Genomic DNA, 14,025 nt, shown 5'->3' with positions numbered 1-14,025 from the left:
TTGAAACATCAGAGAAAGAAAAGGAGCAGCCCGTCCAGCAGAGAATACTAACGTTACCAAACTAATACCTATCAGCTACCTGAGCTACCTACTATCTTTGTGCTGAAAGCGCCCAATCTAGTACGAAAAGGTTTACCCTAGCAATAACGCTGAACAACGTACCATAATTGGTTCCGTCGCTTCAAAGATGGTGATTTCAAATATTCGAAAACGCTGAATTGGAGGTATTGCTCGAACAGGATCTGTGCTAAATGCAAGAAAAGCTATCTTCAGCATTAGGAATTACCCGTCAAGCCATTTCCAAATGACTCCATACGTTAGGAATGATTCAGAATCAGGGAACTTGAGTTCCTTGAGTTGAAACCAAGGGACGTTGAACGTCATTTTAAAAAGAAAAAATGTAACTGATTTTTGTAACTCATTAAAGATTCAGTTCTTACCACAAAATTTGTGAAATTGTTTGTAAAAAAGAATTAAAATAATTCCATCATTACATAGGTAGGATTCATAAAAAGCAAGCATTCTTACAGTGAACATGTTTAAATATCTTTAATAGGCATATATAAAAATAAGAAATTATTGAAACTTATTAGTCATAAGCTCTTGACCTAATAAACTAAGTTGTTTTAAAAACTGGTTGGCATTATTTAATGTTGAAGCACCATATGTTATTTTTTTAACATTTCCAGCGGTTGTTTTTTGCTAAAATAAGAGTTTGCATTAAAAAATGAAAAATATACAATATGGGAACTTACTTTAGCATAATCAACAAGATTCTGATACTCAATATAGTTGCCACCACCTATTATGAAGACAAAAGCATCCTGAAATGGTGAACGATTTTTTGGTACTTTAGCAGATTTCATCTGTTTTGGATCTAAATAGAGATACTCATCCAATTCTTGACTATTTTTGAATTCCATCAAATTGTCGACGATTCTTGTTACAGGTAAATTCTGTAAATAATTTATTAAATATAATAAATTGCAATAAATTCAATCAAATACATACATGTCTCTTCACAACTAAGTTTTTTACACCCTCCATAACAAAATTAGAACCTTGGGAAACTAGTTTCGAAAACATATTGACTGTTTTTGTTCCCGCACCTTCATACTGATTAGGACCTGCTGTCAATTTAGTGAAACTTCTGAAATGTATTATAGATTTGTACAACTGTTGTTTGATATACATTCTGCCAATTTTACACAATAATTCCTCATCACTGCATATCAGAATTCATTTAAGGAACTTATATATACAGGGTGTCCCAACGAAAATTTGACCCCCCCCAGAAATCGAAAACGAGAATTACCAAGTTTAAAAAAAAATCAGGTCAACTTCTGTTTTGAGGGGGACGTATTTCCATCATGAGATTTTTTGAAAAGAACCATCCCCATGACAGTAGCATCAACCCCCAACATTTTTTGAATAGAGAACAGATGTCAAGTGTTAGTTAGTTTCAAGTCCTGGAGAAGGTTTAGAAATTGGAAATGTTGACAAAGAATAAAAAAAATCGCCTGAAATACCCTGTAAATTTGATCTTTTCTATCTTTTGTCAAAATTACAAATAAAAAATCCCCATGCAGTTCCTAACAATAGGAACATAACAGGGATATAATTTCGAATAACTCTAGAGATCCTGTATGAAACTCTAGAGATCTTTGAAAAGTTATAATGTTTATCTGAACTCACTTCATCATTTTTATATATTTCAGAGCAGATAAATCACAACCAGTCTCCACTAATGCATTCTCGAATCTATTCATTTCTGTTTCAGGCAAGTGAGTGGCACAAATATAGTAAATAATAAATAATCTCAATTTGTCATCAGGAGTTCCAGCCTCTGGGTCACTAATCAAATCCATTACCTGCTTATCCACACCTTGAGTTTTTGACATGATTTTTTCTTCTAATTCAAAGAAGGTATCTAATTTCCTATGTTTTATAGAGTTTAAAATTGCTGAAAAGTTTGGTCTAACAGTTCATATCAAATTTACCAGTAGTGCAGTGTTTATTACCTGTTGCTATAGAAGTGTGCATATCTATTAACCTCTTCCTTTCAAGAAGTTGTGGTAAAGAGTTAACAGCAGATGTGATTTTTGCTGTATTATCTGTAACAAGCGATAAAGCTATATCACTTTCATTGTCTATACCCATAGAAGACTTGAGTTTCTTCACTTCATTTTCTGAAGACTTATACTGCTCCAATTCTTCTTGGATGGCTTCCGCTACTGTAGGAAAAGGTGATCCTTTATGTGTTACCCAAAACTTATCATTAGAATCCAATTCACATGATTTATTTTTAGCTCTTACACCTATAGAGTAACAAATTTAACTAAAATTTCAATCCATTAAATCTTTTTGTTTGAATGAGTTTACCTCCTGATGGTATACTTTCTTCTAAAATAACTCTATTCAGAGTCATAGAAAGAAGATCATGTGCAAGAGCTTGGTAAGTCCAAGTATGATGGAGAGGTGTAGCCATATCAATATTTCTATCTAAAATAATCAAAAGTGGTCTCTGAAAATTGAAATTTCCGGCTTGAGTATCTGTATGGAAAAGGTCATTCCTAACACCAAATAAATTTTCTCTTAATTTTTGGTTCAATTTTTGTGAAACTTGTTCAGCTGCATTACCCTTTGGACTCCTTATAATTGGAACACTACCTAAAACAAAATCATTCCCTATTTCTAATCCTAAAATAATAACACAGATTTTTTTCTCTTACTCATATAATACTCACCTAAAGTAACAAATACTGAAAAGAGACTGTCTACAATACTATCTATTATATTATTCATCTCTGTATCTACTATATCACCCTTGTTGATAGCTGCAAATTTGTCAATTCTAGATTATTCCTAAATTGAACCCTAAAACTCACCATAATAAGTTAGATGGTCACTTTTTTGATGCCTTAATATACACATGTCATCCTCCAAAGATATGAAATTTAAATATTGATCATATACCTAAAAATAAAATTTTGTTTTAAGATTTTAGATGGATAAATATTTAAATTTACAACCTTTTGTATATTAGCTACACTATTTGAAGCTATAGCTGCTGAAGCTAAATCTTCCAATTTTTGTCGTGAAATAGGGGAAATAAAGTTTAGATGATAGATGTCATAAACACCTTTCTGAAAGTCTTGGCCAATTCTTGTTAAATTTTCATCAGTGGGAGTACAAAAATATATAGCTGGAACTTCTGGAATAGGATCTCGATCAGAGTGTAATTGTCTGTAAACAGTTCTTGAAAGACTATGGGGTTCTTTGAGTAGGAGTTCTACTTACACAAAGAGTGTTACTCCAAATTCTCTCAATTCTTTAACTGATATTAAAGGGGAAATTATGTCTTGACCAGTTTTATCATAAATCAAAATCTTCCAGACTGGTTCAGAAGGAGTTAATTTCATTTGGGGTTGATTGAAATTCAACATTTGTTTAATAGCAGCTATGGAGATAAAAAACAAATTATAATATGAATAATAATCATCCCCAGCAAATCAAGCATACTTATTTGTTTTTGACGAATCGAACCCATTTTATTGTTTTGAACAGAATTAATATTAATTTCAATTTCTCTGTCCTATTTTTTCAGGCTACGTGTATGTTTTGAATCATCAGAAATCAGAATGACATTTGCCATTGAAACAACTGTGAAACTTGAAATGTCCTAAAAATAAAATCATTGAAATTGATATAAACGAGGAATTCTCCTCTTTTTCTATGGGTTAAAAACAGAAAAAAAGAAGTGTAAAATCAGTTTCGAAAATAATCCGTTCATGACAATGAAATATTGAAAAACCAAGTTTGTAGTTGAGCAATTTTTGTTAGGCAATGTTGGTGTGTCTTGTTTCTGTTTGCGACATGATTCGTCATTTTCCACTTAACCATAAATTGACGACACTGACATATACGTCAGTATCAGTAATTTTGTGTCACTAAAATAAAATATTCATGAAAAAATCTATTCTTAATGATAGACTCCACCTGTGATTGACTATTTTTTCTAATTTATATTATAATCAATCCAAAAATCATTTATTTCAGCTATACAAAAAATAAAACTTATACTGAAGACATATGTTTCCAAATAAAAGCTCTAAGTGAAGGAATAAAGGATTTATAATGCAATGCTACCTAGAAGGAGACGTATCGGTTCAGAGAATGAGCCCTTCGTTCTAGGAGGTCAATCGTCTTGGTACCAACAAAATACTTTTTCTTCAGGGGGATACCCTAATAATGTTACAGACGATTTTCTTATAGAAGATTCCATTGAACCAGAACCAGTTATGGCGGCAAGAGATAGAACTGGTGAATTTGTGAATACTGTTCAAACATTACAAGGACGGAATATTATCAGAGCAGTGTCAGCTCAAGATCCAAAAAAATCAAGAGCTATACAGAGTCATTCCGAGTTTATGTTGGTGGCTAAGAATGTAGGAAGAAATATAACAAGCACATATGCAAAATTGGAGAAGTTAACACTATGTGAGTTTGTTGAATTTTTATAAATAATTATTGTATTAATATTTCAATTATAGTGGCAAAACGGAAGTCTTTGTTCGATGACAAATCTTTAGAAATACAGGAACTGACATATATGATCAAAGGGGATTTGAATAGTTTGAATCAACAAATAGCTCAGCTACAAGAAGTGTCTAAAAGACAGAAACATCATTCTCATGGAAAACATTTACAATCACATTCGAGCAATGTTGTATTAGCATTGCAATCTAAATTGGCTAGCATGTCAACACATTTCAAACAAATACTGGAAGTTAGAACTGAAAATTTAAAACACCAAAAAACTAGAAGGGAACAATTTTCTCAAGGTGGTCTACCACCTCCATCTAGTGGGCCAACACAAGGTAAATTGATTTTTATTTGTTGTTTTATTAGATTTTACCTTTCTTTTTTTTTTACTAAGTTTGAGATGGCCCTGTTAAATAAACTTAGTAATATTTATAATTTTCAACTAAGTGGGGTCATAAGAGCTACCGTAATACAAAATTTATGATATTGTTATGGTTATGAATTTTATATGTTAAAGTTTTCAAGGAGAGCTGGACAGCCTTTCAACGAATTTTTTCTCTTAATTTTGTGAATAATAAATCTAATACTAGGATGTTCAAGTAGTTGAATATTTTATGGAAACATATAAACTGGTGATACACATATTTTTGAGTACTCCTTCGTTACCCTAAGGATATATTTTTATCGAAATGTATTAAATTTTTCGAAGTTTGAGCCAAGCATACTCCTGAATCATAGAGTTTGAATCACGGATGATGAACCCTTGGTAAAATACTATTCTATAATCATGATGACTCTGAAGAGTAGGTTCGGATCTCAAATACCGGGGTTAAGTTCGTTAATAGGCATAATCCAACTAGGAGTTCCGAAGAGATTGTTCAAATATTGTGTTGACAACTAAGTGGAAATTTTTTGTGTTGATGTGAAATAATAACTTCAAACTTTTTATGAAATTTCATTTTGATCGCGTCACCAAAACTATTAAAAGTTCAAGGAAAAAAACCATTTCTGTATCAACAGTATGACTAGATTGAAATTTAGTTTGCTTATATAAAATAGTCACTTAAATATTCATGCCAAATTTCAGAAAAATCATTTTTAATGGCAATATAAAATATCTGACATTAGATATAAATAATTAGAAAAATACAAATTTCCAACAATATTCACATCACTTGAATTGTTTTGTTTATTGAATATATTTGTCATTGTGTTTTATCTGATTGTTTCATACATTTTTATTTACAGGTAGCTTATTGCTACAAGAAGAAAATCAAGTTAGTATCAATTTAGAAAATGCAAGTCTTATCCCACAACAACAAAATCAATTGCAAGCCGCCTTGATGTATGATGAAACAGATAATTATTTGCAAAATAGAGCTGAAACCATGCAATATATTGAGTCTACCATTGTCGAGATAGGAGGAATTTTCCAACAACTAGCACATATGGTGAAAGAACAGGAAGAAACTGTTGAAAGAATTGACTCTAATGTAGCAGATGCAGAATTGAATATTGAAGCAGCTCATGCACAGATTGTTAAGTATTTCCATTCTGTAAGCTCCAATAGGTGGTTGATGATTAAAATATTCGGAGTACTTATTATGTTCTTCATTTTCTTTGTTGTATTTCTAGCATAATTGGTGATGTTCAGTTTTAAATATACTATTAAAATGTAAATAATTTTATACATATAATCCCTTGAAAGAGTTAGATGAAATTATTTATATAAGTTATCTATTGATTTATTGGCAGATTTTATTCACAGAATAAAATAATTTTTCTGACGAGTTTTCTTAATTTATATTGCCATAATTATAATCTCCATCTTCATTACAGTCCTCATAGATAGTATTTGATCTTATATATTTTAAAATAATGAAAATATTTTTTTGTATTTGTATTGAAAATAGGTATTTTCCAACTTCTAGACAATAAAACCAATTTTTTTCTCCTGAGGAAGAAACCCATAATTAGATTACTTTTTGAAAAATAATTTAAAAGTTTGGAATAATTGATATTGAAATTCTGCTATATATTAAGGAACCAATGTGATGTTCGGTTGTTTAAAAAAGCCCTATTTATCCCAATTCATTAACCATTATTTCAAACTCAAATATAATATCTGTACACAAATAGATGAAGATCTTGAGGTTGATGGCCATATTTATGGCAGTTTTTTTTGATAATTTCAAAACTATGTGATGAACCTAAGATAAAATGAAGGTGGTGTGTTCTCTGATCAGATATTGTTTAAGATAATTCTGGCGACTCAGCGCAGTCAGCTCCGTATGGGTCCCTTCTCCCTCTTCTTGGCGCTTTATAATGAAATTATTAATTAATTAAGAATCAATTAGTTTGTCTATGGAAATGATCAATCAACGGCATCATTTTGAAATTTTATTAGAATCAAAGACGTAGACTAGTAACACAGACTTAGTAATCTGTGCTAGTAACACATATTACTAGTCTTTGCTAGTAATCTATGATAGAAAAGTATTCTATGTTCTAAGGAAATTTTCATCTGTTCTGTCAAAAGTCGATGATTGTTGATTATACCCAGGGGGGTGAAACCACAGAATTCCAAATAAATAGGTGAGGGGGGTGAAACCGCTAGTGCTATTTTGTGTTCTGTGATTTTACCTCAAAACACAACATTGACAGAAAGTACAGTGACTAGTATTTACAGTCACTGTAACAGAAAGTACAGTGACAATAAAGTCACTGTAACAGAAAGAAGACTGGAGCGCCATAAAAAACGATGCGGAAATCAAGTGAAAAGGGACCAATTACCATTGAAATCCAAGAAGGCTGGTCCCTTCAAAAGTCGCCAATTTAATCTTAAGGTTTTTCAAGAGTAAGTGAGCACATTATTAGTGTTTTAGAAATCTTAGATATAATCGTCATAAGAACCAGAGATAATTCAAATAAAATACTCAATATTTCAGTATATCCAGTTAAGTTGAGAATTTCTTTGCGTGTAAATATAAAAAAAATCAAGTTCCTGTAAAATTGCGTGTTGGTCGCAATCTTCGAACACAATGCACAATATCGAAAAAAAAAAAAAATTAAAATATCATGCACATACACATACAGATTCATCGCGACACAAGAACCATAGAAAATTCCAGTAAATTATCGAAAAAAATTAACAATCAACAAAAGATCCGGTTAGGTTGAAACTTAATTTATTTTCGTAGAATTAATAACCACTCGAATGTTTATGCCTAATTTCAGGGGTATGGTATCTGTCAACAATGACATCATAAAAAATTATATCTCATAAATACCATTGGGTAGTTCTGTCGACTCCATGAGCGTATGAATGAATGAGCGCTCAAAAGCTCTTTACGTCAAAAATCAGCTTTTTTCGGATTTTTAAAAATTTATTCTTGCAATTGTATCCCTAATAAACATAATAATTTTACGAAAAGGAATATTATCTGCACTATTCAATTTTTTGCATCTCCAGTTTTCGGTTGCCCATTTGAATCAGTCACTATTCTCTTGATTCAAATTTCCCGCCGTCGTATGCCTTCTTCCGGTTTGTTTTTACGCCAATCATATCTGTTTCCTGAAATTTCATACAAGTCAGTCGGTCGTCTTCTCAATGGAGAGTTCTTTTGTGTCGTCAACAGAGCTTTGAGTTTTGGTGAACTCATTTTTGCAGAGCTCAACGTGCAACTGATTTTAAGAGATCAACATAGAAATATTATTATTATTGTTTAATAAAAGAATATAAATATCCGGAAAAATGCCTTCAGCGGCAAACGTCAAAAATGACAAGCATTCTAGCCCTGATGGAAATGGTGCTCCAGAAAATTCGGGTTCTTTAACACCTTTAAGACAAGCTATAACCATCATAGAACACAAAATCAGAAATCTGGAAAAGAGGAAGGTAAGTCTTTTGTTGAAATTTGCACACATGTTTGGGTAACAATCTGTATTTCCTCTTCGATAATGGTTTGAAAAAAATGCAATGCCGAAAACATGCCGACAATAACCATTGTTGAGCAATGATATACGAACACGAGTAATTTTGTGTATTTGAATTCACTTTTTAATTTTTATTATTCTGCTATCTTTTACACCTTCCTGTTTATGCTGAAAATTTCCCTAATTATAAAATTTTTTTATTTATAACTTCAATATTTTTCCATGAATATTTCAGTCGAAATTGGAATCTTATCGCGATTTACAAAATGCTGGTAAGGAATTGAATACAGATCAGAAGGTTGCTGTTGCTAAATATGATGAAGTGGCTCAGACTTTGGAATTTGCCAGAGATCTATGCAAGCAATTTCTTGGCATTGCCAGTAACTCTGAAAAAGATGCTAAAAAGCAGGCTAAAAAAGAAGCCCAACAAAAAAGTCAGGCCGAATTAGCAAGACTACGGGAAATTCTTTTAGTACAGGATGCTTTAAATCAAATGGGAAATGAGTCTGTTAGAGACGATTTTCTTCATGGGAGAAATGGAGCTGCCCATTTGAATGAAAGTGATCTGAAGTAAGTTGCTTCTAAACACCTCTGTATTATGTAGAAGATAAAAACCTTGAAATGAAATTTTCAGATTGCTAGATGAAATATATCCTGCTGTTATACCAAAGCATGAAAGTGGAAACCCTACAGCATTCACCAATGAAGTTCAAGCAGCTGCCGAGCATTTATTAGCTGTTGTTGATGGTAAACCTAAAGAAATTTTTGGTGGAACATATAGTCAAGTTAAAGAAATTCTGGGGAAAATCCATGAGAGTGGCTATTTTGATCAGGGTTCGGTAAGTTTCTAAAATCAATAAAGGCATTTATATATTTGTTATTATTATTATTACGAAATGGATAAGAGAGGAGGCATACAAGCCTATAACTCTCAGGAAAAAATACAGAAAAATTTACATAACACCAATACCCTAAAATAAAGAGATTTTTTAAAGAATTCACACTTAGGGCGCCTACTATCGAGCCTGTCAGTGAATTTCACCTATCAAACACCCTGTTGTAGAGGAAATGTTGTCTTTGAGATGTCCGGTAGTTTTCGTGGTACAATTTTAGTTAGTGGCCACAAAGCTAAAGATTGTTAGTATTGAGGGCAAACAAGTTGCTCAGATCATAAACGAACAGACCGCATAACGCTTTATAGGTCGCTATCAAATCGCCACGTTCACGGCGATCAATGAAAGAGCGAAGACCAAACAGGCGCAATCTTTTACTATAGCTCGGGCGAATCGTACCATACAGCAGACGCGTTGCATACCGCTGAACCTCCTCGAGCCTCTCCCAATCACCCAAGAGTGCCGCCGCCCAAACAGGACCGGCGAACTCCATAATGGGCCGCACATAAGTAGTATACGGAGTCCTAGAACACTCACATAACAACTGTGGAAGGCCCTTCTTATTAGATACACCACTTTCTTCGCTTTTGACACAACACTCTCGACATGAGCTGATCAAGATAGGTCAGATGACATGATCACTCTCAAATCACTATGCAGATTGAAGTGGAACACCATCAATGTTGTACTGTCTCTGCGGGTTATTCCTACCCAAATGTAAAACCCTGCACTTTTGAATATTCAAGGGGAGAAGCCATTTATGACACCATTCAGAGATACGATTTAGATCACTCTGGACCGTAGAGGAGAAAGCATTGGCAATTTAAAATCATCTGCATAAGCAGAACACTCGGAGGAAACCAGTTGTGGTAGATCAGCCATATAAATAAGAAATAGCAGTGGGCCAAGCACAGAACCCTGTGGTACGCCACTAGTCACAGCCCTTCTACTAGAAGAGGATGCATCGACTCTGACTGTGAACTCTTGATCACTCAAAAATGACTCGATCCATTTGAGTAATTTTCCTCTGACATCAAAATGGCTTAGTTTGAAAAGGAATCTTCTTAGGGGAACGCAATCGAATGCTCTTGTGAAGTCTGAATAGACCACATCCACTGCCGAGTTCGAATCAAAGGACTTTGTCCATGAATTCAGGGAATGAAGCAGACACGTAATCACAGAGTGGCCTGGTACAAAACCGTGCTGACAGTCTGGAATTATTTTGTTTGAAACCAAGAAGGCTAGCATGCGCGAATAGATTACCTTTTCAGTGACTTTTGCTATTATAGGAGTTAAGCTGATGGGGCGATAATTAGATGCTGATAGTCTGTCTCCTGATTTAAAAATAGGGGTTATTTTCGCCATTTGCCTTGCCTTTGGTATTCTGGCTGGCGCAAGATTTGAGTACCAAGGCAGGTAAATCGTCGTGTCCAGGGGCACTGGAGGCATCGAGCTGTGTCAATAATTTTCTCACTTTCTCCTCGGTACCTTCTACAGAATCAAGAGAGGCTGTGGACCGCAGCACTCCAACCTCTGGTATAACTCGGGGTGGCTCATTAGTGTAATCCTCAGCAATGCAATCAGCAAATTGTTTTATTTAACATTGAAAAAGAATCTATAATCAATACAATTCCATAATAATTATAATCAGTACATTGATAAAATAATGAATGTGTTTGAAGCATTCGTAAATAATTTTAAGGTTGAGTAATATTTTTTTTATATTGGCTTTTAGGATTTTGTAGAACCCAGTGTGATTGAAGGAGAAGAAAGTGTTTATGTTGTACAAGAAGAGCAGGATCTAATTGTGGAGCCTGAACAACACAATTTACAGGAACAGGTCCCTGAAAATCTTATGCCTGTAACTTCTCAACTACCCCATGATTCCTTGAATATGGATCCCCAGAATATTCCCCCAGAACAAATATTCTATCAACAGCAGCAACAGCCACAACAACAGCTCAATCAGCCTCAGATTGCTCTACAAAGGCCTATAGCAGAAATGTTGAATACTGGAACTTTTTTTTTCCTACAGGTACAAATTTTAATTTACGTATCTGTATTATTATTGTAAATTAAGGAAGTTTATATTGTCTTAACATTGTTGCTAATAAGGATAATTTTCTTCTAGGATTCTGAAATTGACAATACTCCACTAGAACAGATTCCAAGTCAAACCTACACAAATCAGAATTATGCAAATCAACCACCTCCACCTATTCCATTGCCATCACATTTTCAAACGATTGGCAACATGCCACCACAGTTGCAACAGCAGCCGACGACAATTTCAAAGAATGGCATCGACGACCCCAATATGAATAATTCAACTGTTGACTCAATGAAACAATTACCAAATATGACAGGTCCAGGTAACAGACCACCAAGGAATAACTATTATCAACAGCAGAACAATAACAATGGCAACTTTAACAACCGACCACGGCCGAACCGCAATGGTATGCGAGGTAACAATAGGAATAATTGAGATGATCAATCATGGAACATCTTTGATGAAAATCGACCTAATCCACTGACAGATTGTCATTATTGAATCCTATTTTATGTTCAGTTAATATTTATTTTTTTTTTTTTTTTGTAATTCTGTGATTTCAAATGAAATTGAACATAACCTCAATTTCACAATTAAATTGAGACGGTTAGAGAGGGCGTATATATTTCAATATTGAAGTTATTGATAATCTACAAAAAGTAGTTCAAATTTTTTTTTTTTACTTGGCTGCCTAACATTCAATCATGACTTACAGAAAAAAATATTTATCCATCAACTTAAAACTGAATTTGTATGTACAAATAAAATTATTTGAAGTTCTCTATATTTAACTTTGAAGAAATTAACACGATCAAAGAATTTTTGAAGACGAGTGCCTACTTATGCATGCATATGTTTTTTATATTATGAGGAATATTTTATTTGTACATATTTCTGTTGTTGGTCATCTTCTTTGTTCTTACATTGTTATCCTCGCTGGTTGTCAAGCATTGAAAAATTTCCAATTTAAGATCACTGACTATTATTTCTCGGCATTCCTTTCATCCATTTTGATCAATATGGTTGAACTAAGATTTGCTCTTTGATTTCATTTGCTTAGAAAAACTTACAGGTTCCTAAGCATTTTGTGGCACAATTTGTTAAGATTAGGATAATGAATAAAACGGATTTTCTTGTCTTGAATGAATAAAATTAAGTTGTAAAATAGTATTAAATATCTTTAAATATTGATCAGAAATGATATCATGTATTATTTTCTTTGTTTCTTCATTTTTATAATGATTGTGAGTAAATCTTATTGGGATAATAAAAAATTTTTACCATCTCAAATATATTCTGGTTTTTTCGATTCACTCAAGCAAAACTATTTTTCTGGCCTAAAAACCTATAGTTTCTGAATAAATGTGTTATCCACTCTATCTAATAATGAAATTTTGGTTAATGAATGTCAAAATGAAGTTGAATAAATTTAATTTCAGATATCAATTTTATATTTGTGTTTAGCCATTATTACAAAAAAATAACTGGTGTACTAACCTGGTTTTCAAACAATTTGGGCAAGAAAAAATTAAGATTGAAAAAAAGTTACCTAATCTTTCCGTTACCTCTGAACCAACGCAATTGAGATTTTGAGTTTGTAGATATAATAATAAAATAACAAATTCAAGCTTATCAGAACCATAGAAAATCTAGAAGAATATTTAATATTCTTGTCCCATCCGGTTGAAAATTTGCGTCTTCATAAAGAATAACAATTTCAAGCTTTATACAAAATTTTGTGTCACTATCGTCATCAGAATGATAGGTTATTCAAGCAAAAAATCGAAGAAAAAATACTAATATTTCAGTGGAAATAGATCTGTCTGTATAAAAATTTTGAGTGATTCTGGCTTCGCTTTTCTTCTATAGGTAAAATAAAATCGTCATCGACATGAGAAACGATGCGAAAATCAAGTGACGATTTTGTTTTTTATCCAGACATTCCTGGGCCTTTGTGAGACTTCTCGGAAATTTAGAGCTTGTACAAGTGAAGAAATCCGGTTGTATTCTGTGTAGGCTTTTTTACTGTGTCCATGTCAGGCACATTACTGTTAATTTTTTACCCAAAAGCGATTGGTTGGACTGAAACAGAAAATGTTTATTCTGGTCTGGGACCCAAAATCCCCACATTCTGGCTTTGGTTTAGGAGTTCCCGATTCTCCTACTAGACTAACCACCCAGCAAATTTAAAATCCAGAAGGTTGGTTTCTTCAAAAGTCGCCAGTTTTATCTTTAAATTACAGTGAGTGGGCAGTATTCTAAACATCTTAGATTATGGCATCACAATTATTTTAGGTTAGATTCACGTCAGTGCTTATTTCCTCATTTTTGGAAAATAGTATCAGGAAATATTCTTCAAATAAAGATAATTGATCCTACTAGTTTCAGAACACAATCCGTACATTTTAAAGCCGAAAAATCAAGGAAACAAATTTTGAAAGATTTGTATCTAATAATAGTTTTTAATAATTTTTGGGGAGGGACGAAGTCTTGCCAAGGGTGCTCCACTCGACCCCCAGACATCTACAGACTGAATCACATGTAATAGCTCTGTAAAGAAGCTTTGTCTGTAGTAGTTTCATTGCTATGGAATATTTA

The 14,025-nt window shown here is 33.0% G+C and overlaps 3 protein-coding genes across 3 annotated transcripts; 2 read left to right on the top strand and 1 right to left on the bottom strand.

Moving 5' to 3' along the window:
- Nucleotides 1–534: 534 nt before the first annotated feature.
- LOC123684704 (protein sly1 homolog) lies at nucleotides 535–3,683 on the bottom strand. Its single transcript, XM_045624076.1, has 11 exons — nucleotides 3,523–3,683; nucleotides 3,301–3,460; nucleotides 3,033–3,246; nucleotides 2,889–2,976; nucleotides 2,748–2,837; nucleotides 2,383–2,670; nucleotides 2,022–2,318; nucleotides 1,696–1,963; nucleotides 1,012–1,150; nucleotides 756–956; nucleotides 535–702 (listed from the first exon to the last, which is right to left on the bottom strand). The coding sequence occupies exons 1-11, from the start codon at nucleotides 3,548–3,550 to the stop codon at nucleotides 577–579; spliced, it is 1,899 nt and encodes a 632-aa protein (XP_045480032.1). The 5' UTR covers nucleotides 3,551–3,683; the 3' UTR covers nucleotides 535–576.
- Nucleotides 3,684–3,885: 202 nt separating this feature from the next.
- LOC123684705 (syntaxin-5) lies at nucleotides 3,886–6,332 on the top strand. Its single transcript, XM_045624077.1, has 3 exons — nucleotides 3,886–4,500; nucleotides 4,554–4,880; nucleotides 5,794–6,332. Exons 1-3 carry the CDS (start codon nucleotides 4,143–4,145, stop codon nucleotides 6,183–6,185), a joined length of 1,077 nt encoding a protein of 358 aa, XP_045480033.1. The 5' UTR covers nucleotides 3,886–4,142; the 3' UTR covers nucleotides 6,186–6,332.
- A 1,786-nt stretch (nucleotides 6,333–8,118) lies between these two features.
- On the top strand, nucleotides 8,119–12,721 carry LOC123684702 (caprin homolog). Its single transcript, XM_045624074.1, has 5 exons — nucleotides 8,119–8,443; nucleotides 8,717–9,051; nucleotides 9,116–9,320; nucleotides 11,110–11,409; nucleotides 11,506–12,721. Exons 1-5 carry the CDS (start codon nucleotides 8,300–8,302, stop codon nucleotides 11,860–11,862), a joined length of 1,341 nt encoding a protein of 446 aa, XP_045480030.1. The 5' UTR covers nucleotides 8,119–8,299; the 3' UTR covers nucleotides 11,863–12,721.
- Nucleotides 12,722–14,025: the final 1,304 nt, after the last annotated feature.

The sequence above is a fragment of the Harmonia axyridis genome, chromosome 7 (genome assembly GCF_914767665.1).
Source record: "Harmonia axyridis chromosome 7, icHarAxyr1.1, whole genome shotgun sequence".
Classification (NCBI taxonomy): domain Eukaryota; kingdom Metazoa; phylum Arthropoda; class Insecta; order Coleoptera; family Coccinellidae; genus Harmonia; species Harmonia axyridis.
This window is presented reverse-complemented; position numbering and strand designations above follow the sequence as displayed.

Coding starts and splice junctions, on each gene's coding strand:
- LOC123684702 (XM_045624074.1), top strand. CDS start 8,300: ATGCCTTCAGCGGCAAACGTCAAAAATGACAAGCATTCTAGCCCTGAT. Junction 8,444..8,716: donor GAAATCTGGAAAAGAGGAAG/GTAAGTCTTTTG, acceptor TGAATATTTCAG/TCGAAATTGGAATCTTATCG. Junction 9,321..11,109: donor GCTATTTTGATCAGGGTTCG/GTAAGTTTCTAA, acceptor ATTGGCTTTTAG/GATTTTGTAGAACCCAGTGT.
- LOC123684704 (XM_045624076.1), bottom strand. CDS start 3,550: ATGGGTTCGATTCGTCAAAAACAAATAA. Junction 2,838..2,888: donor TGACCATCTAACTTATTATG/GTGAGTTTTAGG, acceptor ACAAATTTGCAG/CTATCAACAAGGGTGATATA. Junction 1,151..1,695: donor AAATATATAAAAATGATGAA/GTGAGTTCAGAT, acceptor AATACATTTCAG/AAGTTTCACTAAATTGACAG.
- LOC123684705 (XM_045624077.1), top strand. CDS start 4,143: ATGCTACCTAGAAGGAGACGTATCGGTTCAGAGAATGAGCCCTTCGTT. Junction 4,501..4,553: donor ATTGGAGAAGTTAACACTAT/GTGAGTTTGTTG, acceptor TTTCAATTATAG/TGGCAAAACGGAAGTCTTTG. Junction 4,881..5,793: donor ATCTAGTGGGCCAACACAAG/GTAAATTGATTT, acceptor TTTTATTTACAG/GTAGCTTATTGCTACAAGAA.